Source organism: Pseudophryne corroboree, chromosome 3 (genome assembly GCF_028390025.1).
Source record: "Pseudophryne corroboree isolate aPseCor3 chromosome 3, aPseCor3.hap2, whole genome shotgun sequence".
Lineage (NCBI taxonomy): Eukaryota > Metazoa > Chordata > Amphibia > Anura > Myobatrachidae > Pseudophryne > Pseudophryne corroboree.
Window position 1 is genome coordinate 373,660,498 of NC_086446.1, and position 25,898 is coordinate 373,686,395.

Genomic DNA, 25,898 nt, shown 5'->3' on the forward strand with positions numbered 1-25,898 from the left:
TTGTCTCCATGTTGACAACCCACTTAAAAGGAATAGCTTTTTGGTGAACAAAATTTTTGAAAAGCCCCCAAAATCAGACATCCACAGAGGTTCCTGCAAGTCTGAGCACATTTTTATTTATACAAGGACAAACAGGACATATTACAAAATACTCAGATGAAAATTCATACCCACAGCATGTGAGGGAGACATAGAGACACACAAAAAGGAGTTTACAGTGGACCAGCCTTTCATGGGGGTCCACTCAGAGCTCCCAACTCTGCACATAATACTGCCGAACAACATGTGAGGTTTTTTTTATTAATTTAGAAAAAAATATATATATTTATTTACACAACAAATTACGAGACAGTTGCACAAGTCCACTGCATGTGATGGTGAGAGAGGGGTTTAAGCCTTAAGACATCATTTTAAAAGGTGGACCCACCCACACCTGATCCCATTTTATCCCCCTGAAACGTTCTGGCTTTTGTAATAACAAAGAAACTGTAAACAATGTTTGAGACTAATGCTCTTTTTTTTAATATGTTGAGAATCTCTTAATGGAGCCTTTGTCTGACTTAAAGCTAAAATAGTTTTTAACGCCTTGATTGCGTTTTACCTAAAAAACTGAGAATACCAGGCTGAGCCTTCTGGAACTACAATTGTGGGCACTCTTAAGTGCAGGTTTGCGATGACAACATAAGCCATAAATTGTTAGAATAAAGTGCATGTTCTACTTAGACAGTAACTATACATGTCCTGATTTGATTGGTTTTGCTATTTGTGTGATAAATAATAGTATTTATGCAGAAAAAAAACCACTGAAATGTTATTTATACACGGTAATTTTGTAGGCTAGCAGTGTGTGTTTCTGGAAATTCTCAGGACTACCAATTTTATAATGACACTACATAGCAGTAATTGTCAAAATGACCTTGCTTTAATGTGTACCAGTCATCTACTTCAAGGTGAGGGCAGCTACTTTTGTGCCTCATTCCTCAGAGATGTTACTGGGTCCCTAATTAAATGGTTCCACTGGGGGCAATAGGTAGGCAAAATGTCTCTTGTTTTATTTTCTGCATATTCTGCATAATATATAAAATGTCATATAAAATAAAATTAAGGGTCAGTCACAAATGTGTACAATGTAAATGTTTCCTGTACCTGGAATTACTGAATTACCTGCATATGTAAGTGCTGTTTTATGTTTAGGGAAGCTCATTATTATTCCATAGTCCAGGCCCAGTACCTGAACAATATCCTCCTGCTGTGTCTTAGTAGCTAGAAGTTACAAACAGTAATCAGAATAAGAGAAGCACATGTTCAAACTATATTTTTCCCAAATGAATGACAGTTTTTTTTCTGTTCTGTCTAAAAAAGGAATACCAATCTAAGCCCTGTTGTACATTTTTTCTATGCATTATATGTCTGTTGTGTCAAATATGAAATAAGTTAGTGGGAAGTAATATCTGACATTTTTACGGTAACTTTTAATAACCTTGTAATCTGCAGTTGGCTTTGATTTATTGGCTTGCGTGTGCATTCATGCCTTGTCTGCTGAATAAACTGTTTCCTTATGCAATGGATTTATAGATGCAGGATGAGAAGTTTTTATTTGTCCCTATGATACAACACATAACTTCTTCTTTGTTTCTGTTTTATCCAATTAAAAGAGCACAGAGCTGTGTTGTATCACATGTTAATGGGGTAAAGCAATTCCCTGTTACTATAAATGCATAGCTGAAACACAGATGTCTTCCAAAATAATGGGGTCTATGTACTAAACCATGGAGAGACATAAAGTGGACAGAAATAAAGTACCAGCCAATCAGCTCTAACTGCCATGTTATAGGCTGTGTTTGAAAAATGACAGGAGTTGGTTGGTTGGTACTTTGGGGCAGATGTGTTAAGTTTGGAGAAGACCCAGCCTATAACATGACAGTTAGAAGCTGATTGGCTCGTGCGCTATCAACTTCCACTTCTCCAGGCATAATACATCTGCTCACTTTATCTCTCTCCAAGGTTTAGTACATAGACCCCAATATATGTAAGATACATTGTAGGAATGCACATACAAGTTGATAAATGAGTCTCCTACCTGACTATGAAACCGTATTAACAGCACATGAGAAGCTAGGAACCAGTCGTCATGGAGAGCCTCAGTGATGTCACTGTTTCCTAGTGAAGTAATAGGCTACAGGAAAACAGTCAATTTACCGGTTGTCGGGATCCCGGCTGGCAGGAGACCCGACGCCGGAATCCCGAAACCTGGTGAAATACCAGTGGTCGGAATTTGGCCTCCTGACCGCCGGGATCCAAACAACCGGGATATCATACTTATCCCAGGCTACATACTGATGAATACTGGTTCAACCCACACAATGGCTGCCTCCCCACATAACAGGTGCTCTCTTACTACAGCTAAATTATTCATAATTTTACATCTAAATTAGTGTTTAGCAAATACTGCCATCATAGGAAACGTCTTTTTAGATTAACAGATCTCAACATATTAAACAAACCCATTTGTCAATTGATTTTCTTTCTGTGCATGACTTGTGTGATTCTGTTTAGTTTGAACCTTTTTAACAGAAGCATTATATCCAACACATGAGTGTAACGCAGAGCCTGGCAAAAGGTGTTCCTGAACTGCAGCTCCCAGAATGCACCACCATCTCTATCCATCCCAAGGCTACATACTTCTGTTATAAAGGGACCGACTTGCATAGCAGTCAATGTCATTATTAACATAATATATGATTAGGGAAAGGCAAAATTACTTTTAAAACAGATGGGAACATTAAAAATCTAAAATATTACAAAACTTAGCTTACAAAATTGTGAAATCACTCAGTAGACATATGTAATATATTGAATTTGGTCCTTGGTAGGATAGCCTATCCAATTTCTACATGTATGTGATGTGTGTATATGCTCACATTAACACGGATGCACATACAGTGTTACGTTCATCTTTGTGACAACTAAGTGGTACGTATGAATAAAATGCACATATACACACATACATACTTACAATGGGACATTTATCAAAGACAGAATCATTATTTTGTTGCCATGTAGGAACATGTTACTCATTTACCAGATGGCAAGTGAATTATTTTTAGTTAAATACACTGGAGCCATTTTATGGGCTAAAGCAATATTTAGGTAAATGCAGCCTATTATTTCTATAGAGACTAGTGATTGCAGAGTTGCCTCAGTGATAGCACTAGCTCCTATTAAATATTAAATAAACCTGTGCCTCCACAACTGTCATTATTAGTATCAGCCCCATGTTGGGTGCAAGAGATCCAACGGAAACAGACTTGCCCTTCCCCGTACGCATGACTCAGAATGCCAGGGAGCTTTTTATACACACTCATGATGGCACTCCCTCCACTCAGGGCAGTTCCGTGCGCTTGCATTGTTGCGTCCAGTTGCAACCCTAAAATGTCAAGTTTCACATAAAGACAGATCACTTGAGTTCTGTATGATTGGATAATTTGCTGGATATACGCCAGAATATGTAAATCTGCATCTGCGCATGCACGGTATGCCAACACCAGTTGCATCCTAGCAAAGAGATCCATCCGACTCAGAATCAACCCGAATATGTGCTCATTGGTTCAGCCCACATCATGGCTGCTTCCATTCTGTGCAGGTTATGGACTATACTTTTTATTATATCACTGTTTATACCAATTAGTGTCATGTCCCTCTATTGGATCTGAACCTAAACCTTCAAGCAAATTGTATGAGTGACATCTTCCATTAACTATTTTAAACCAATAATGATCAGCCAAGTACATATTTTTTTCCCCCCCTCAATAAAGCTTTAGATATTTTATTCCCTATAATTGAAATTTTATATTATTATTATTATGGTGGCAAACTTTTAGGCAGCCTATGTTATAATTTATAATATCATCCTAGTACAATAAAAGAATAAATAATAGGAAGTGCTAATTCTCTGCTGGCCCCAACATGTGTCTGTGTTATGCCTCCCAGCTTCTTGGGGGGGGGGGGTTTAAGAAGTAAGTCATATAATCTGGTTTAGAGGAACAAAACTGCAGCATATGAACGACATGTACAGAACTGGAGACACTGGGAATTTTCTCAGTCCACTAGCCTAGCTGAAACATAAACATGAAGTATACTAATGAGCAGACCAATAAAATGGCTGCTTTGTTTCAATCTCAAGATTGGCCAAATGGCTTATTTAGTCCATGTGTATATGCAGTGCTTAATTGTATGAGCATGACTGAAGGACTGAAGCTCTAATTCCTTCTGAAAGCTTCATACAAATAAAATAACCTTATAATTAGTTGTACTATAATATTCTGGTTATTATTGGTACTATATAAAGAGAAGAATATGGCTATTGTTTGACCCTGCACATAACCATAATGTACTTCCATTTCCTTTTCTAACCACTGAACTAGCCATTTCACATTATTATTAATCTTAATTCACATTAACCTTTATCCTAATGACAAAGCAACCTGTGTTTAAGCAGCAATATTCTGCCAACCACGGAGGCAGCTAAATAGCTGTAGTAGAAACAAAACTGTGGCAAACAGACTTTTGTCCTGAAATGACCTGACCATCTCTTCCCTTGTACTATAGTTTTAACTGTTTTCATTATAATTAATTTTACTGCAATTTTCTTGGCACTAAATCATTGATGAAAGTGAAAAAGCAAGGACTCTTGGGTTGATGAATGTACGAATTGATAACTGTAGAAATGTAATGTGCACTTGTTCTGTACACCTAGTGGAGGCAGCCATTTTGTGGGATGAACCAATAGTCACAGCCGATAAGTTTCACACACAAAAAAACCCAGCAAGATCACATGATAGGTTGTATTGCCATTAACATTGTTTCTGCTCACAAAATGTCTGCTATCCACTGTTTGTGTACTGTAACGGACGCGTGCAATATAAGACATGTGGCAGTAGTGTGAGGAGCCCATGTGTGTATTAGTGGTGTATGAGGCACAGATCAATGAGACATTGGCAGTAGCATTTAGTGTTCACGGGAGACCAGGCTCAGCAGCAGAATTGGGGTGTAAGCTAGAGTGAGGGTTCCCAGGAATAGGGATGGTGGGTGTGCTAGTCTAACCCTCTGGGACACAGGACATTTGATTTCATTTACTTTTCTTGTGGTTTTTTTCTTGTTTTTTTTTTTTTTTTCTGTTTCTTGGTTTTAATAGAAAAAATAAACCGATCACCATAACAAAAACTAAGAAAGGAAAATAAAAAAAGGATTGTGGTGTGTGGAGTCCAAGGGAGGGGAGATCAGGGCACTGGCTCATCCTCCATGGGCTCTTCCAATGGTCTGCAAGAACACAGAGGTAGAATTAGTGTTTGCCAGACTGTAGCTACAGATTGGTTTGTGAAAATGTTGTATCCCAACTGCCATGGGAGGACCATCAACTTTAACAAATACCCACCCTCCCATTCAGACAGCATACATTGTATAATATAATTACATATATATTAATGCTTGGAGTAATATTTATTACATTTAAGACAGCCATAAAAAAATAAAACCTTGTTACTTCTGGCGGAGCCTGATAAAAACTCCACGGTCGCTGCTTTAAGCAAGTTTTTGTTTAAATTCCTAGCAACAAAAACAAAGTCCCCTCCCTGTCCACATCCCATTGAAGTGAAAGGGTGAGATAAATGGGTTGCTTACAAGGGAAAACTACTTGAAAATGTAGCTAGGAATTTAACCACTCGCCCAAAAAAGGGCGGAATGGAGGGAAGAACATTTCTCTTATTTATGTACGCTATATAGCTCTACCCAAAATATAAACCCTTTTAGTTAGGGTCACCTGACTAAAGGTGCATACACAGTTGCCGAGAAAATGGCGTTGCTCATTTTCTCGGCAAGTGTGTATGCCGCCAGCGACGATAGATTTGCGGCCCCGCGGGTCGGCAACGATCGTTGCTGTCGGCAGTGCATGCATGCTCTATCTGGACTATGGTCCAGGAGCTGCATGCACGGCCAGCTGCAGCATGACGTCACTGAGCGTTATGAGCGGTCATAGCGCTCAGTGTGTATGGGCGTCCACCGACCGCCCGGCCCGGGAGGGGAGACACTAGACGGCGTCGCTCATAGAGCGACGTCGTCTAGTGTATATGGACCTTAAGGATACATTCAAACCCTAAGTTGCATATAAAAATTGAGAAGTGGTAAATCAAGAGCTCTAAGAGACAACCATATGTTTTCACTGAACAGATTTCCAATAATCCTGACATCCTAAGATATAAATATACTAAGCAATAGATTTAAGTATAATTTATTGATCCACATGGCCTTTCGCCAACCTCAAATATAAACAAATAATAAATAAGTTACTTGGGGCATATGTTGTTTTTACTAACACTTTTACACAGAACAAGTCACATTTCCATATAAACTCCCCACAGTGGTGACTAATAGCACAGACTCCTGTTACCTGGAGATACAGTCTGTATTGCTCTGCTCTGTATCTACTGACAATGATGCCATTGCGCTAACGGTCTCTGCGTCCTCCACCTCGCCACGCTGTGCTTCCAAGAGAGAGTGGCCTAGAGCAATGTTGTTTAATGAGCTCCAGTGTTTGCCTGTGGGAGACACAGCACAATGATTTTTACAACACTACTTACCAATTGGACACTAACCATATGGCAAAATGTGTCTGTGACTTTTATAGAACATCTAATATACATGCTCCCATTACTACATATCACTACCCCTTCAAATGTCTTCTTGCATCTTTCTCCTAATGCCAATACTATTCAAACCAAATATCTCCTCCTGTAATATTCTCCCCTTACCAGATTTCAGAACCATACATCTAATTACATTCCTCCTCTAAGAACACAGAACTCCCAAATTACACATCTCGTGTAACCACCTTCTAATCACACATCCAGGTGTGCACTTAGGGGATGTATCCTGTTGCCCAGTACCTGACAACACCAATGTTACTGGTTGCTGCTAATATGGATTATGTTTGAATGTTATAAAAAGTAAAGCAGCACCTTACTTACAGAAGGGAAAGGTGCTCATGTGAAAGGGCAACTTTGTAATTATGATATGTAGTTCTTATACCACCATCAATTAACTGCTGCTCAGAAAAGCTCAGGGCACTGCACTGTCCTGTGTGCAGATAGGGAGAGGTAGGGGAAAAGCACCAGCAGAATAAACCAATTGTGTGCTGTTTCCCCCTATGTCATGAGAAGGCGCTCAGCACACAGCTCAGGGAGTAGGGGACTGTGCAGCTGTCTGATCAACAGGGACATAGGACAAGAAGTGTCAGTGTGTCTACCATGTGCTTCTCTGAGTCCTGTCAGTGTATCTGTCAGTCTGTCTCCCAGTCCAGTAAGTCTGTCTGCGAGTCCTAGTACAATGATGAAGCCAGTAATGAAACGTACATCTGCAGTGGTTCAACGTTGAGTGTGATCGGATCAGCGGTGATTTGTATTATGCATTCACCGCAATCCTGTTGAATACAAATGACCTTTGTTTAGGCACTTTGTGCTGCATAGTTGTATAATGTGTGTGTGTGTGTGTGTGTATATATATATATATATATATATATATATATATATATAAACTCAAACTCTTTGAAACAATGATGTGGAGTGTCTCATATGGGAATCTAATAACTTTCTCATTGTTACCTTTACACGTTGTTTCCCAGTACTGTCAGTATTTGTTTGTCTCCAAATAGTCAGTGTGTGATTCCTAGTCCTGCCTGCATGTCTCGTGTACCTCTCTATCCCTATCCTGTCAGTCTGACTGTCTTGTCATTCTTTCTTTCAGTCCTGTCAGTGTGATTCTCTGCATTTTCATTCTGTTCCCAGGTCATCAGTATGCCTGTGTCCATCTCTCCTGAGCTGCAGGTCTGTATCCCATTCCATGTCTGTCTGCATGTCTCACATTCCTGTCAGTATCTCCCAGTTCTGACAATGGCCGCCGCACAAGCTACAGTGTCTTGCTTTTTTGATGCAGAGTGGTGGTAGACCTCCATGCTTATATATTTAATTCTGGTCTTTTTTTTTTTTTTTTAAAGTTATGTCAATTATGTGGAATTTTTATATTGCAGCTAGTGTTAACTGTGATTGGAAATGTGTAAGCTGGCCTTAAGGGTGTCAGAGGATAATCAAAATAGGGGCATTTAATTCATTTTGTATCTAAATTGGTCTGAGATGTTACTGTACAGTATTTGGTATAACACACAAGGTGACCATAACAACCAGTACTTACAGTATTTGCACATAAAAGACCATTCTTTAATTGTGTACTGGTATATTTCTATAACTTAGGAATTAAATATTTAATTTATGTACATCAGGTTTATTGAAATGACTCTAAGTTTCTGATTATGACAGCCATAGAAAAGTTCCATTCAGGGGCTTAGCCAGAACCTTGTGGGCTCCATGGCAACATTGTGAAGGGGCATCTGTCCCAATGCTTCTAGAGCAGTGATCTCCAACCCGTAGCTCGCCTTAGTATTTTCGGTAGCTCACAGAGCGCACGGGTTTGGGCAGTCACTGGCACTCCTTCTCCCTTCATTTTTAATATGGTGCCGGCCGTCAGCCAATCAGAGCTCGTGGACCGGCAGTGGCGGCACCTGATTGGCTGCCGGACCACAACTTTTGATTGGCTCACTTACCGGCACCATATTTTAAATGCCCGCTACCGCTGGCAACTCTGTCACCCTCATCGCAGCCGCTCTCCGGACTTCACAGGAGAGGCACACGCTGCGCTCTCCTCCCCTTCCGTCCCTCATACAGGAGGTGCAGCACCGGCGGCAGTAGAAGAAGCCAGCAAGGGTTAGCACTGTGTTGGGCACTGTATCGGACACTGCGGGGGGAAGGGCATTTTATCTGGCGCTGCGGGGGGCATTTTAAATGGCACTGGTGGGGGCATTGTATCTGGCACTGCTGGGGGGCATTATTTGTGTATCTGGCACTGCTAGGGAATTATTTATGTATCTGGCACTGCTGAGGGGCATTATTTGAATATCTGGCACTGCTGAGGGGCACTATTTGGGTATCTGGCACTGCTAAGGGGCATTACTTGTGTATCTGGCACTACGCGGTGGGGGGGCATAACTTGTAGTTGTGAGGCCACACCCACTTTTGCAGGAACGCACGCGCATTGGGGGAGAGGGTAGCTCCTTCAGAGGTTTTATTTTCCGAAAGTAGCTCACACCCCAATTAAGGTTGGAGACCACTGTTCTAGGGAGACACCATAATGCCCCATAATAGTGCCCTAGCTTATTTTATGAACCATAGTAATGCCCTAGCTCACATTATGTCACACTGCAGGGCTGCCAGTACACATTATGTAACACAGTACCTCCAATTCATATTATGACATAGTGTTCCCAGCTCATATTATGCCCCATTACAGTGCCGCCACTTCGTTCCTGCCGTAAGTAGACTTCATATTTCTACTGATTATCTCATAACCACACTTTGTTAGTCCTTCATTCCAGTTCTTGTCTATTTCCATCTTATTGTTCTGTGTTTTCTAATCCATCCCCTTAGCCACACATCATAACACCTTTTCTATCAACTATGAACCTCTCATCAAATCTGTAACATCTCTGCTATGCATTACTCATCGCACACCATCTATGGCCATTTGGTCACTCACTCTGTATAGCGATGACTCTCTCTAGAGTGGTCACTGCATTGTCACTGGGTCTCTGCTGTAGAACGTTATCATAGAGTGCGGGCTACGGATCAAGAAAGAAAGTTAGTGTGATGACAACAAGAGAAAAGCACTGCAGAAACATCTGCCACCCTCCCACCTCCTCCTGATGGGGTTCCACCCTGCCTGCCCTCACCTCCATGCCCAGAAGAGCTGATACACAAGCCTCAGAGGCATCACAGATGGCAGTTAAGTCATGTCCTCCTTCTAAAGCCATGACGACCCTTCCTTCAGCCAGAGACATTAACTGCGTGGTGAGGTGGCCAAAACCTGCATTGAGCACAGAGACATACAACTTTGGTAAATTATTTTAAAAAAATGGTAAGGGCAGAGAAAACGGTAATGTTACCCATACACTCTTTGAGTTAAATCGATAAAAATCTACCTTTAGTAAATATAACAAATAGTTGAGTATTATTTCACCAACCAGGGTTCTGCCTGTTGAGGAGTTTGTTCACCTGATTTTTCTAAATTGGCCTCCCATACTGTGTTTGGCTGGACAACCTTGTGGACTGTTGGCTTTCTGATCCAGTGAACTCCATTCGGATGCTACACTCTAACTGGCTTGTAAATATGTTTTACTTGCATTAATATTGTGTATGTGTGGTAATGCACCAGGTGGTCTTGCACCTTGTATTTTTTTATGTTTTCAGATCTTGTGAGAGAGGAGATAATCCTGGGCCACTGATAGCAGAGTTACCAGAATAAGGGGCTAATTCAGGTTGTATCGTAGTGTGCGATTCAGCTGCAAAAGGTACAAAAAAGATGCAGGCGCATGAGCAGCACCCGTCATGCGCATGTGCCCGTATTTTCTGCGGGGGTGGGGGGCCGCAGGAAATGTGATCGCCTCTGCCTGGCAATCGGGCAGAGTGGGGTCGCGGGGCGGGCGGCAACGCTCCGTTTCCAGGCCGAAGACGAAGCATTGCGGGGGCGGAGGCCGGCAAGCAGGAGGCGGTATTTAGCAGAATTTGCAATCCTTACTGAATTAGGCCCTAAAGACAAGAAAGATAAGCTCCTTTTTCCTGATTAGATGTACGTATGAAAATAATCACTTGATTGCACTATGAAGTAGTGGTTAATGGTATCTTCCGCAAGTGAAGTGCTATATATAGGCAGATATGTCTGTGATCCTTTGTTGCATAATTTGCAGTGAAAATGACAGCGTATCATGATTTAAAGGACTTTGGACGAGGACTGATGTATCCCACCACCTCCAAAATCAACACAAAATTCAGATTTTCACATGCAACAATCTACGGCAACCAAACAACATCAGGGAAGACATCTAGCATGCAACAAAACTTCCCAACGAAAAACTGTGAACGATCAAGGACTATGTTCCCTTTCTTGTATGGGGTACAGGAGCTGACTGCCTATAGTGACCCCATTGCTGACCCCATGACACAAGGCTCTGCACACTGTCTGGGCTCGTGAACACTGTCGCTGGATGCAAGAGGATGAAAATGTGTAGCTTGGTCTGAGGAGTCAAGGTTCCAATGGTTCGGGCAGATGGACGATTACACATGTGTAGAAAACCCCATGGTGGAATAGACCTGGCAGGCCAACAAACAAGAGGTCCAAGGTGACGGTGACTCTGTTATGGTGTGGGGTGTTTTCACTGACGGTACAATGTAACCATACAAGCAGATCATTTGCACTTGTTCACGTAAGTAGGCTCTTTCAGCATGACAAATGCGCCACTGCAAAGGCCGTAGCCACCAGTCTATGGCTGAAGGAGTACTCCTCTGAGTTTGGCATCATGATTTGGGACCTTATTTGCAGGATTTGAACCCAATAGCACACAAGTGGAATGCAGTTCAATGTGCCATCAAAGACAAGATTTCATCACCCACGAATATTAGAGAATTATGGACCAATATGCAGGAGGCATGGTGTACATTATCTACACAGTACTCCAGAGTATTTGTGGAGTCCATGCCAAACTTTGTTTGCTGCTGTAATCCAATCGAAAAGAGAACCTATGCATTACTAGACAGGAGTCTCAGCATATCAAAAGATACAGACAAACAGAAAGATAGAGAGATAGATATAGATCTATAGATATAAATAGCTACAGTATGTATTTATATTGGAGAATTTCTACTGTAAGTGTTCACATTATTCTATTTTAGATATGGGCCTGGCAAGACGTTCTAATTTAACAGATTACGGGCTGCCCTATAATGTCAGGAATATCAAGTATAATGTCTCAAAAGGAAGAGTCATTTTACATCATATGTTAGAATCGTGACAATCAAGGGTAATTCATGTGTATAATAGGTGGGAGTTGCAGATCACAGAGTATAACTACAAGATAGCAAGTTAATAAAAAAACAAAAGCAAAACAAGATTGGTAAACCTAAGATAATTTAATAACACTGAAGCAGGCATTACATAGAACAAACTAGATGCATCGGCTGGTTGATATGATTTCTTCTATGATTTCTTAGCACCAGCCATGGGTTTACTTGTACATATTAAAATAGGTTAGCATGTGATTTACAGAGAAAAAAAAACAGTATTAAAGGTCATACATTTTGCTGTCACAGAGTAGCCTCCAAGAGGGCTTTGGTGCCCTTCCACTGCATCAAACCCAGCTGAGACAAGGACAAAGTCTGGTGAGAACTCCCGGGCTATGGGCATGACCACCATTCTACGGTAAAAGGGGGGAAACGTTAGTTAGGGCAATGGCTGGGAAGCCGAATACAAAGTTCAGTTTACAAAACGTCTTCTATAGCCCCCTCTGTATTATAGTATAGCAGGACACTGTGCCCTTTATTACGGGGATCAGTAGGAAATGCCAGCGGACGGGATCCCGGATGACATGAACCCGACAGCGGGATCCCATACGCTGTAATGCCACCAGTCGGGCGAGCGCTAGAAAGCCCCTTGCGGGTTCGCTGCGCTCGCCGCGCTGCAGCCACGGTGGCTCACTGCGCTCGCCACAGGTTCTATTCTCCCTCTGTGGGTGTCGTGGACACCCACAGAGGGAGAGTAGCCTGTGTTGCCGGGATTCCAGCATAAGCATTTCACAGCTAATCAGGATTTTGGCATCGGCATTGTGACCGCCGGGATCCTGACTAGCGGTATGTCAACCGCTTCCCTTATTACATGCTTGTGATGCGTGTCATGAACAGCAAGTACTTGACTGAAAAAGTTTACACACAGGCAATATGACCCCCATACTGATCGATAAGTTGCTAATTTGAGGTCTGCTTAAGCTGCATTCACCAACTGGTAACTTGAACACCTGCAACGTAGTGCAGATGGAACTGCTGTGGGCATGAACCCATTCTGAGTCAGTTGCAAACCCTATAAGGAGCTGAGTAATTTTCAATACAGGCTAAATGAGACTGAGTGATACCTCTGTTTGCGATAGATATTCATATAGAAGAGATAAGATAGTCATTTATTTGAAAAGTGAGTAGCATCTTTGGAGGGCTGGCACTTCATATGATGCATATACAGAGCAATGAAACCATTTATAGGTAAACCCAAAGAATAGAAAGTGTTTTCATTTTGAGATTATACACTTTCATGTACCACAAAAATGCTTGTTTATACGAGTCTCTTTAGGATACAAGTCATTAATCTACATTGGGACATTCCACAGCAACTGGAGAGCAATGTTTTGTTCCTGTTCACTGAATATTACTACCAACAGTGAAACATAATTTTTTCCTGATTGTAAATTTTAATTAAAATGGATATCTGAGAAAGTAATATTGGATAACACAAAAGAACAAGAGGATAACACAAAAGAAAGAAGGCGAAAATTAAGAGGAACACAAAAGAATTGCAAGAATCGGAAACAGTGTAGTGGGAATGTAAACTAATTCAAACAGAATTCTACCCATGCAGTGGGTGACTACACCTGTGTAAAATAAATATCCAGTCTTTCAGCACTCAGGCTGTATAACCAAAAACTACAAGGCACAATTCATGAGGTTAAATGATGTCTTTACACAAAAATGGGTTATTGTTTCATTGAATTTTACACTGTCCTGATCGATGTCACAGAGATCTCATTCAGATGGATGCCTGAACTGATGGTCTATTGGGCCCAATAAACAATAAGGTGTAAATTTACTAAAATGGGAGTTCTATTTTAGATGGGATGTTACCAATAGCAACCAATCAGATTCTACTTCTCATTTATCTAGCACCTTCTAGAAGATAATACCTGGAATCTGATTTGTTGCTATGGGCAACATCCCATCTTAAATAGAACTCCCATCTTAGTAAATTTACCCCTAAGTCTTAACCAAGGTCACCAAATTACCTTCTCACAGCCAAAGCTCTTTCTCTTAGATCTGTCAGCTGCCTTTGACACTGTCCTTGCTTCTCCTTTAAAATATCCACTTTATCAGTCTCCATGACTCTGTCCTCTCTTTTTTCAGCTCTTTCCTCACCAACTTTTTCTTTTCTGCTTCCACCTCTGAGTCCATCTCCCCTCCCGTTCCTCTTCCTGCCATTGTCCCCCAAGGTTCCATCATTGTTCCCATCTTTTTCTCCATCTACACTTCCTCCCCTGAAGCCTCATCAGCTCCTTCAGTCTCCAATAATCTCTAGGCTGGATACACTGACATTTTCCTCTCCTTCCTTGACCACTCTTCCTCCATCCTCTTGTGTCACTTCCTGTCTCCCTGCCAACTAATTATGGATCAATGCTTTCTCTAATTAACAAAACCAAAGTCATTGTTTTTACCCCCTTCTACAGCACACTTGTCTCGCCCCCTCTCTTTCTGTTGACAGACTCTCCCTCCCTATTGTCTCTCAAACCTGCTGCATGGGTGTCATCCTTGACAACACTCCTTCACCCCTCTCTCAATTCTGTTCACCTCTGCAACAACTCTAGAATCAAACCCCTTTTCACCCCTGATGAAAACTGTCATCCATTCACTTATCATTTTTCTCCTCAACTACTGTAACCTCTAATGCTCTTTCACTTATTTGCATCTAACAATCCCTGGAAGACCTGCTCTTCTTCCCAGTTCACGTGCCAATTGTTCACCCCTCCTCTTAGCATATAAGCTTATACACTCTTACTACCCTTGCCGCCTTCTCTTGTGACTCCAAGTAACCATTATGGATTCTGATATTGTATGCTCATCCTTAAGTTGGGTACAGAGTCATCGAGTGCTGAACTAACGTTCGCTCCTTGTGAGTTACCACTTCTTGCCTTATAAGTCACAGCGAGTTGCCCTACCCTCTCCCCTTGTCCTCGGCCTACCTGGTCTATCATTGTATTGCTGTGTGTTGTTGTATTTACATTGTATAGTACTTATATTACTTATATGTCAAGTTACACTGTTTCTATGTATAATGTTTGTACAGCGCTGCTGACACGTTATGATTCCTTCAAAATAATGATGATTATGATGATGATGATAATAATAATAATAATGCCTTGCAGGCATCTAAAATGACCTAAATGGGCAGCAGAATCACAACTGATATGGGCACAAGAATAGAGAAAAGGAAACCTGTAATTATCTCCACAATACCTAAAAGCAGCCAGGTATTCGGCATCCCCAACGGGGGGTTCCACGCCTCCTGTCCATGCAATGTTCACATTAAAGCCCACTCCGCAACCAGCACCCACCTGTGAAACAGAGAAACATTATATAGTTACCTATTTGTTCCATCAACTTACCTTCTAGAGACACACCAGACCTCCTTAACCCACCTCCTCTGGAGAGCCACTGCCAGGGAAAAAGTTCCCATCATCGTAACGGTGGAGAGATACATAGAGAACATTGGGGTCACTGTAAAAGGCTTGCTGGGTTCCATTACCATGGTGTATATCCTGTAAGAAGAATAGTTTGATCATGGATTTATTACTAATTATAATAGACTTTCATGTAAATGTCACACAGATGCCCGGTTTTCAGTAGCTTACCCAGTCCACTATCAGAATGCGACCCACGTTCATCTTCTGACGGAGTAGTTTGGCTGTGATAGCTACAGAGTTAAAAAAACAGAAACCCCTAAAGGAAAAGGGGATAGGGATATGGTTAGTTACAGGCCAGTGTGGAACAGAAAGAAATGGTCATCCAAAGAAATGAAGGCATAGCTAGCAACTAAGGATAAAACATAAATCTACCCAAAGAAAGGCAAAACAAAATGGAACAGTAGAAAGAAGCCCCAGTGGAAACATAAATACATTCAATGGTTTTAATAAGAGCAGGAGTGAGACACATGTGATGTATGAGTCTCCAATTACTGAGTCAAGGCCATCATATCTAGATGTCTTCTCAACATACTCACATGGCAACCGACTCCTCTGCATGATGTCCTGGAGGACGGATAACTGCAAATCCATTCTATGGAAGTTAAATTTACAAAGAATGAGAACCAGTGGATTAAAGAGGTTTAAGGTTAGCAGATACAAATTAAAAATGAGAAAAACATCTCCAATGACATAATGTCGATACATTGCCCATAGCGACTCACTTTAAGTTCTCCAGATGCCACTTGGACTGCCAGCTCAAGGAGGGAGCCTACAGCCGTTCTCACTGCTGCTGGTGAGTGGAGTTCATTCCACACGGTGTCGCTATCTACCTGTTACACAAAAGACAATGTGTACTATATACAAATGGAGGACACTAAGAGTATTACGGTGAGATTTGATAACAGTAAAGAGATTTGGGGATCACTAGTCTAGATGATATAATTTATAGAAGGCCTTAAAGGAATTTGGTAAAGTGGAATCTAACAGAAGAAAACATGTCTAAAATTAGTTTGCAAGGAAGCTGTGTCTGATGACTTACCCCAATCCCACCACAGGGCAGCACTGAGTACAACTTCTGAGAGAGAGGTCCTACAAGTAGGTTACACAGAAAGGAATGAAGGAAGAGAGTTTTAGGACAAAGTAAAAACGTCACCCACCGTTATTAAGTTCTAAAGATATATTAGCTATCTTAATGCTAACCCGTCTCTTTAAAATTTTTAATCAAATATATATATATACATATATATACACACAGTATATTATTTACATTATTTGTGTTGCTTCTGTGTAATTTTAATTTAACTTCTATTTCCCTACTAAATCCTATCTGTCCTCTCCCTGTATCATGCCCACCCCCTGCCCACACTCCACACAACAATCTCCCACTTTATCCCTTTTTATTGCTAACTTGCTCGTTTGCTGCCAAAGAATTAATTGTTCCCTTTAAATTGCCCAAGATCCCCATCCCAGGTCTAAGTTATCTGCTGCCTACTTCCATGTCCCAAGCAACTATACGCACTCTGTTTCACCCCTCACCCAGTAGGTTCTTGCTCTCCAGTTTGTGGCGGCTCTGTGGGCTGGTCCCGTACAACAGGGTGTGGTGCTCAGCATGTACCGTCTGAATCTCGTCCAGCGTGGCCTTCCTGCCCCGTACGCGCTGTGACAGGGACATCATGTCACTCTTTGTATCTCACCCTGAAGACCGCCCCTAAGATATCCCTTCAAATACTCAGTTTCAGCCATATATACAAGTCTTTTGTGCAGACGTCCAAACATGTCTCATCATTTGTGCACATTCTACAATTTACATCAGTTCCCTCATTGACCCATTCTGTTTAAATCTCTTGTGTGACTGACAAATGTGACCCATTCACACACATATGAACCTCTTAACATGTGGTTAACACAGTCATATACCCCAAGAAATTACCTGGCATTTGCTCAGTAGTCCAGTCTCCTGCAGGCGGGACCAGATACTCTGTATTCTCCCAGCATGCTCTGGGTGGTTATTGGTATCCCCACACGTACACTGGTGTTTCAGCATCAGAGTGTCATAGACTAAGCCTGGGAAACAGGAAAAAGCATGACAGGTCAGAAGAAAGTAAATGTGGGTGGGGGTGATTGTCATGGGTAGTAAGAAATGTATGTGTCTTTGTTATAGTAATTTGTGAAAAACATTGCTCTATATGGTATTAGAAAATAAAAATGTAAGTATATTCTAATGTCAAAGGCATATACTTAGTGTATGTCACTGTAACAGGTTATGCTGTAGCCTAAGTAAAGGGCAGTGTGAAACACTAGACTCTAGTGTTTCACACTGCCCTTTACTAGTGTTTCTGCACTGCTAACATAACGGAGTTCAAGCATCAGCCATGCTAGTGGCTAGCTAGTATATATAAAATATGTCTAAACCTCTGTAAAAGGTATCTGTATAAACAGGGAGTTATGATATCACCACTTCAGTGACCTTTAGAGAAGCCTTTGTATTACAAAGAATAATATAATGTAATAAAACATATAATCCTATAAAAATGCCATTATAGTATCAGGGCTCAATAATTATGCCGCAGTCCACAGAAACCTTGAATAATATTAGACTCTCCTGTATATCAGGCTAACTACAAACATGGTTGTGTGGGTGCTCTAGCTATGTGTGGGTACTGTAGCATTATGTGTGGGTACTGTACTGTATGTGTGGATACTGTAGCATATGTGTGGGTACTGTAGCATTATGTGTGGGTGCTGTAGCTTACATGTGTGGGTACTGTAGCATTATGTGTGGGCATTGTAGCATTATGTGTGGACACTGTAGCGTATGTGTGGATACTGTGGGTACTGTCGTGTATGTGTGGGTACTGTAGCATATGTGTGGGTACTGTAGAGTATGTGTTGGTACTGTGGGTACTGTAGCATATGTGTGGGTACTGTCGTGTATGTGTGGGTACTGTAGCATATGTGTGGGTACTGTAGAGTATGTGTTGGTACTGTGGGTACTGTAGCATATGTGTGGGTACTGTAGAGTATGTGTGGGTACTGTAGCGTGTGTGTGGATACTGTGGGTACTGTTGTGTATGTGTGGATACTGTAGCATATTTGTGGGTCCTGTAGTGTATGTGTGGATACTGTAGCATATTTGTGGGTCCTGTAGTGTATGTGTGGGTACTGTAGCATATGTGTGGGTACTGTAGAGTATGTGTTGGTACTGTGGGTACTGTAGCATATATGTGGGTACTATAGAGTACATGTGGGTACTGCAACATACACAATAATATCAAAATGACTATGTAAAATATAAAACAAATAACAGCTGTAGCGTATGTATGGGTACTGTAGCGTATGTGTGGGTATTGTAGAGTATGTGTGGGTACTGTAGAGTATGTGTGGGTACTGCAGCATACACAATAATATCAAAATGACTATGTAAAATATTTTAACAAATTACATCTATCTAATACCAATTAAAGCTATGGATATGGAGTTACCAGCCAATAATGCCTGGCAGCCATAACAGTAAAAGTTCCAACCATCTGCGACTTTATGCCCTTATGTACATTCCTGCGGTCAAATGTGCAAGGACTGAGACAACCACTTTTAGTGCCCATGCACGCTGTAATACCGATTGGTGACACCCTATGGCAGGTGCAGTTTCTCCATCTGACCATGGCCTCCTAAGCCTGCGGCTGTGCATCTGTGAACACTCCTGCAACACTCCCACAGTAAACCCACTGAACAGCCCATGTTTGCATGCACCAGTGCCATAACTAGGTATGTGCAGAGTGTGCCACTGCACATAGTGCTGCAGGGTAGGGGGTGCTGCTGGCAGCACTTGTCAATTATCTGTTCTAATTACTTTCACATGTAGCTTCCCCCTTCTTGAAGCCCAGCATCTTCTGACCATCCCTGTCTCCTTGCCCCACTCCTCTCGTCGCTAATACAACATTCATGAACTTGACTTGAGAGCGCTTTGTTATTCAGTCACATTGTCCTCAATTACATTTCAAGATGCTGACATACCAGGGATCCGAACCCATTGCCTGTGGCATTGCAGTCAGGCACTCTATTCATTGAGCTATCTGCCCTTTCACAGAAAGCTAGAGAATTCTAAGCTAGAGAATTGTAACTATTTCAATCTTACCTTGTACTTTGTGAAAAAACGATCAGCATTGCAGCTGAACAGATTGATGTAGTGTGTGCTTGCAAGGGGATGAATGTGTGGCCTATCCCTTTCAAAATAAGTGAACTGATTTGTGAAAATTAGATTATTAATGTGTGAAAGAAAATATATAAAATTAACAAATTAGACAACAGAGGATTGGGATTTATTGACCTCATCTTGCAATCTTTAACATTAGAAACTACAGGGGAACCAGACTAAACATACCCTACTAGTGATATAGTGATATAATAGGCATTATGTAAGTTAGATATGTTTTCAAACCTGTGGTGCTGAGGACTCTGCGGCGCGGCTCTGTACTGCACGAAGAGAGAGGAGCTGCAGGAGACGACTGTGTACGACTTAAAGCCGAATGAGGAAGGGAACCTTGATACAGAGGGAGTGTGTCTGGGAACAGCTGGGGAGCAGAGAGAAGTTTGTTATAAGAAGTTATAATATACAAAATCTAAGTAAGAATGGGGGAAGAGGAGACGGTTTCTGTAAGGACACACATAGAGACACAAATGGGATATCCGTGTATATCCAGTTACCTCTAAGAAGTTGTTCAAAGTTCATCAACACTGCGCAATGGAAATATCCCAGTATTGTTACAATAGTGAAAATGCTTTATACTAACCGCCTGATTTCCTATTTTATGTCATTTGGGTTTTTTTTTTACTTATCTATGAGGAAGTTCAACTTTCTAAGGTGTGTTTGAGTAAGGTCTGACTACCTTATATCTAATCTTAATTTAATGCTTATCCATGTATTACATGTTTATTATCCAATCAGATGATCTGAATGTTCACAGCATACGGCCTTATTCAGGTTTGTTAGCAAACCAAAAAAGTTAGCAATTGGGAAAAACCATGTGCACTGCAGGTGGGGCAGACAGAACATGTGCACAGAGAGATTAGATTTGGGTGGGGTGTATTCAAACTGAAATGTAAATTACAGTGTAAAAATAAAGCAGCCAGTGTTTACTCTGCACAGAAACAAAATAACCCACCCAAATCTAACTCTCTCTGCACATGTTACATCTGCTCCACCTTCAGTGCAGCATGGTTTTGCCCAATTGCCACCACAATGTTTCACTGTGGGGATGGTGTTCTTGGGGTGATGGGATGTGTTGAGTTTGCGCCAGACATAGCGTTTTCCTTGGTGGCCGAAAAGTTAAATTTTAGTCTCATCTGACCAGAGCACCTTCCTCCATACATTTGGGGAGTCGTCCACATGCATTTTGTCAAACTCAAAATGTGCCTTCTTGTTTTTAACACTAAGTAATGGCTTCTTTTTCTGGCCACTCTTCCATAAAGCCCAGCTCTATGGAGTGTACGGATTATTGTGGTCACATGTGCAGATACACCAGTCTCTGCGGTAGAACTCTGCAGTTCCTTCAGGGTTACCTTTGGTCTCTGTGCTGCCTGATTAATGCCCTCCTTGCACGGTCTGTGAGTTTTGGTGTCTGGCCCTCTCTTGGCAGGTTTCTTGTGGTACCACGTTCTTTCCATTTGGAGATGATGGATTTGATGGTGCTCCAGGGGATTATCAAAGATTTGGATATTTTTTTATAACCCAACCCTGACTTGTACTTCTCAACAACTTTGTCCCTGACTTGTTTGGGGAGCTCCTTGGTCTTCAGAGTGATGCCTCTTGCTTAGTGGTGTTGCAGCCTCTAGGGCAGGCCTGGCCAACCTGTGGCTCTCCAGCTGTTGTAAAACTACAATTCCCAGCATGCTTTGCCACAGTTTTGCTATTAGGGAATGCTAAAACTGTGGTAGAGCAAGCTGGGATGTGTAGTTTCACAACAGCTGGAGAGCCACAGGTTGGCCAGGCCTGCTCTAGGGCCTTTCAGAAAAGGTGTGTTTATTCTGACAGATCATGTGACACTTAGATTGCACACACTAATTATGTGACTTCTGAAGGTAATTGGTTGCACCAGAACTTTTCAGGGGCTTTATAGCAAAGGGGGTGAAAACATATGCACATGCCAATTTTCTTATTTATATTTATAAAAAAATAATTATATACATTTTTCTCATTTCACTTCACCAACTTAGACTATTTTGTGCATATCCATCACATAAAATTCAGATTAAAAAAAAATTCAATTACAGGTTGTAATGTAACAAAATAGGTAAAAAGCCAAGGGGGTGAATACTTTAGCAAGGTACTGTATATTTATCTGGCAAGCACATTCTAAGGTGCAAATGTAGTCTGCACCTACTGTAGTTCTGCTCCTTTGTTGATGCTCTGGAATATGTATCTTGTGGAAACTGCAAAAATATCCTACTTAACCTACTAACACTTCTGACTAACCCTTTATTAATATTAATTATTAATATATAAATTACTGTGTACCCTCATTTAAGTGTTAAATTAATAATGAGAAGGAAGAGACATTGGGATCTTTGGTACATACATAGAAGTGACCTAGAAATACTAACGGAAAGCACAAACTATAGAGACAAGCGGCCTAATTCAGAGTTGATTGCAGCAGCAAATTTGTTAGCAGTGGGGCAAAACCATGTGCACTGCAGGTGTGGCAGATATAACATGTGCAGAGAGAGTTAGATTTGGGTGAGGTGTGTTCAAACTGAAATCTAAATTGCAGTGTAAAAATAAAGCAGCCAGTGTTTACCCTGCACAGAAACAATATAACCCACCCAAATCTAATACCCCTTTTCCACTAGCTCAAAAAACACGGGTAAATGCACAGGGGCGCGCATTTACCCGTGTTTTTGGCAAGTGGAAAAGGGTCAACCCGGATCAAGTGACCCGTGAATCCTACCCGGCTATTTACCTGGGTAGGACACGGGAATGATCCGGGTAGGGTTCTAGTGTAAACGGGAGCCGTGTCGATGCGACACGGCTCCCGTTTACACTGTATGGAAGGGCAGCGCTGGGAGATCATGTGATCTCCCTGCGCCGCCCCTGCCGCGTCACTAGAAGCGTCACCAACCCGGCATATGCCGGGTTGTGACTGCTGATGGGAAAGGGGACGAGCACGGGTCGCAGCAGGGGGCAGCTCCCGTGTCAGGCTCCCGGCTGCGACCCGTGATCGTAAGTGGAAAAGGGGTATACCTCTCTCTGCAAATGTTATCTCTGCCCCCCTGCAGTGCACATGGTTTTGCCCAACTGCTAACTAATTTGCTGCTGCGATCAACTCAGAATTACCCCCAAAATTTGATCTATTGGACGTCAGTGTTGGTGAAGAAATAAAATCCTTAAGCAAGAATGGCTCAGGTCTGTACAACTACTATATCAGTCGTTGGTAAACTTTGTATTCCAGCAGACACCAACTTAGTGGCCTGAAAATCCATGCATTTCCCTGTAAGCCAGCTGTTTCACAAAACAGTAAGGGGTCTATTTACTAAGCACTGGATGGAGATACAGTCGGTGGAGATAAAGCACCAGCCAATTGGCTCCTAACTGCTATGTCACAGGCTGTGTTTGAAAAATGACAGTTAGGAGCCGATTGGCTGGTGCTTTATCTCCAGTGACTTTATCTCCAGCCAAGGTTTAGTAAATAGACCCTTTATTCTGCTATGCTTTTGCCATTCACAAAATGAGCCTTAACAAATTACAAAGGTTTGATGGAGTGAAAACTCTAACTAAGAGCAACAGACTGCCAGCTACAAACCCAGCTACCCAAACTTCCAAACTGTACAAGACAAACACATCTTCTGTTCTCTTCTATACACTGCCAATGTATCCTAAACGTTGCTTTCAAAATGATTGTTGTGTGACAGTCCCAAATCTCAGACCATGAAAGGGGTGGATCTGGGTGAAGTTTGGGGTGGTGCTTATTTTGTCCGGAATTTGAATATCTAAATAGTGGGAGGTAAGTATTACTATTATTATTACTGACCTATGCTGCCTGAGCCAGAAACTGGCACTGTGTTATTCTTTTCCAAACTACTGTATACATAGTACATACTGTATGTACCATACTCACCATTGTCCACCCCTGCTCACTTCCTGATCATCTCTCCATTTACAATGCCGGGGAATGCATCTTTGTACAGCAGGGGCGGGGCCATGATGACGCAATTGCTGTGCCGTGTCCCCTTTACCTTCCACATTGGCATGTATGATATGTACACTATAACTGCAAAGCCTGATTAACATCCCAGCCACAGACTGTCACCCTGACTTCCACTGCTGCTCTGGATGCTACCAGGGTCGGACTGGCCCACAGGGTGCAGGGAAAACCCCCGGTGGGACCCACTTCCTGGGGGCCCATCCCCTCCTTTAGGGATCAGATTTTGCACCTGAATTACACATTTTGCATATGTTACATTATACTACACAGGACTATGGTGTACTTTCTACGGGAAGAAGTTATGTGACTGGCGGTCGGGAGATATATACCGACGCTGGACAGCCCGACAGTTGGCATGCCGACTAACAGTGACTTGGGTGACGTGGGTGTCCATGACACACAAGGAATGGGAATAAAAACTAGCGAGCGCAGCGAGGCCGCAAGGGTATACGTTGTGCTCGTCTAAACCCCACCCCCCGGCATTCTGGAATCTGGGATTCTGGGGTGGGTATGGTGATCAACAGGATCCCAAATGCCGGTCTCCCAATACCAACCCCTTTCTACAGTGCATTGCTGTTATTAATCTGGTACATTATCATCCATGCACTAGCAGTATTTACTATATATATATTTATCAAGGGGCCCAGAACATGCAATAATGGTTATCCAAGCCTCTGAGCATGGGCCCCTACCAATGCACTTCCCAGGTGGGCCCTTCATGCCCCACTCCAACACTGGCTGCCACTGCTTAGGGATGGTATATTGGAAGCTGATGGTTAGCAAACATCAATGCTCTGGATCCAATGGAAGTACTTTTCCCATCGAACTATTCCATGGTTACCAGCCGTCGGATGCAGCTTCCGATGCCCTTATAATGGCTGGCTGCTTCTGAGCAGCTACAAACACCAAGAAGTGGACCGTAGCCTTGTGATGGGCTGGCAAGTGCGGATTAGAGGCAGTACAGCCAGAAGGCTAAAATTTTGCCTAGGGCTCCAAGAAACTTGCACCAGCCCTGCCCTGAAGAAAGATTCTTTGATAAAACAGAAACGGCTAAAGGCCAGTACTGACAGGAGAGATGTGAGCTGAGCGATCTTAACACAGACCGCGAGGGGGGGGGGGGGGGCGGCAACGACGGGGGGCCGCTCACTTCACACAGTGCTGAAGTGAGCGACCCGCTAGATTGAGCCTAGCACCGGCGATAGCGATGCACGGGGTCGCGCATCGCATCGCTATTGCTGGGGGGCATACACACGACAGATCCGTGCTTAAAATCAAGTCAGATTGCTTACATTTTAAACACAGATCTCTCCATGTGTACCCCCCTTAACTTTCACTTTTACACTTCATAAGACCCTATTTCTGAGTAGTATAAAGAGGGATAGGGTATGACACGAGCAGTGTATAGCATATTAAGCCAAAAGTACAACGCCATTTTCTGCACGGTATTTTGCACAATACTAGTTGCACAATCTACATGAACATAAGGAACAAATAATTTATTTTGTATTTTAAATATCCCTTCTTCATAAATACTGGCTTATGCATTATAAAGTATAACATGGTACAGAGACTTAAAGGCAAACTGGAAATGAAAATGAAAAAGCACCTGTAACCTGCACACAAATAAGACATCTCTAAAATCAGTATTCAACTTATTAATTCACTAGTAATATCACTGAGGCATGAGGTACACAATTTAACTGCCCCCACTGCATGTCTGTAATTATGTATAATGGATAGGTGCATCAGACAAGCATTTTGTGGTATCACAGAGTAGAACGCTATGTTAGCACATACCACAATTTATGAAGTCATAGGACATGTGAGAACAGCATTAGCTACAAACATTCTGGGTCCCTATATCCCTTCATTCATTATAATGTACATTTTCATGCGCGTTATAATAAATACTTATTATCTGTATGCCTGCAGCAATGTTCATTTGCAAGTTTCATTGATAAAAAAAATAAATTAAAAAAAGCTGCCAATGACTGTTCACTTCTAATCGCTCTCCGCTTTCAGCCTGCAGCCCCCCCATTACATTTTAGAGCAGGTCAAGAGGGAGGAGGAGAGTGTTAGTACAGTCTGACTCACAGGAAGGAGGGGGGGTGAGTCATTAATGAATGACTCATCCTCTGCTCTCCTCATCAATGAACTGTGCTCTTACATCAAAACACTGAGGTACACACACTGCAAACATCTTTTCCTCAATCTATCTTTCCAAGCCCCATCTCCTCTCTAGCAGATTATTTCTCCTGCCCTGGAGCAAT

General features: G+C 42.0%; 1 protein-coding gene across 8 annotated transcripts in view; it reads right to left on the reverse strand.

Annotated features, from left to right (window-relative positions):
* Positions 1-94: 94 nt before the first annotated feature.
* HDAC5 (histone deacetylase 5) overlaps positions 95-25,898 on the reverse strand; it is a 148,452-nt gene continuing 122,648 nt past the window's right edge. For all 8 annotated transcript variants that reach the window (XM_063959909.1, XM_063959908.1, XM_063959911.1 and 5 more), the window contains 14 exons: positions 19,869-20,001; positions 17,361-17,494; positions 16,967-17,087; positions 16,470-16,519; positions 16,153-16,260; positions 15,967-16,022; positions 15,599-15,686; positions 15,386-15,505; positions 15,204-15,301; positions 12,231-12,349; positions 9,833-9,966; positions 9,640-9,721; positions 6,446-6,593; positions 95-5,319 (listed from right to left, as the gene is read on the reverse strand). In XM_063959909.1, coding sequence (XP_063815979.1) covers positions 5,280-5,319; positions 6,446-6,593; positions 9,640-9,721; positions 9,833-9,966; positions 12,231-12,349; positions 15,204-15,301; positions 15,386-15,505; positions 15,599-15,686; positions 15,967-16,022; positions 16,153-16,260; positions 16,470-16,519; positions 16,967-17,087; positions 17,361-17,494; positions 19,869-20,001 — 1,431 coding nt within the window. In that variant the 3' untranslated portion in view covers positions 95-5,279. The remainder of the gene's footprint in view (positions 5,320-6,445; positions 6,594-9,639; positions 9,722-9,832; positions 9,967-12,230; positions 12,350-15,203; positions 15,302-15,385; positions 15,506-15,598; positions 15,687-15,966; positions 16,023-16,152; positions 16,261-16,469; positions 16,520-16,966; positions 17,088-17,360; positions 17,495-19,868; positions 20,002-25,898) is intronic.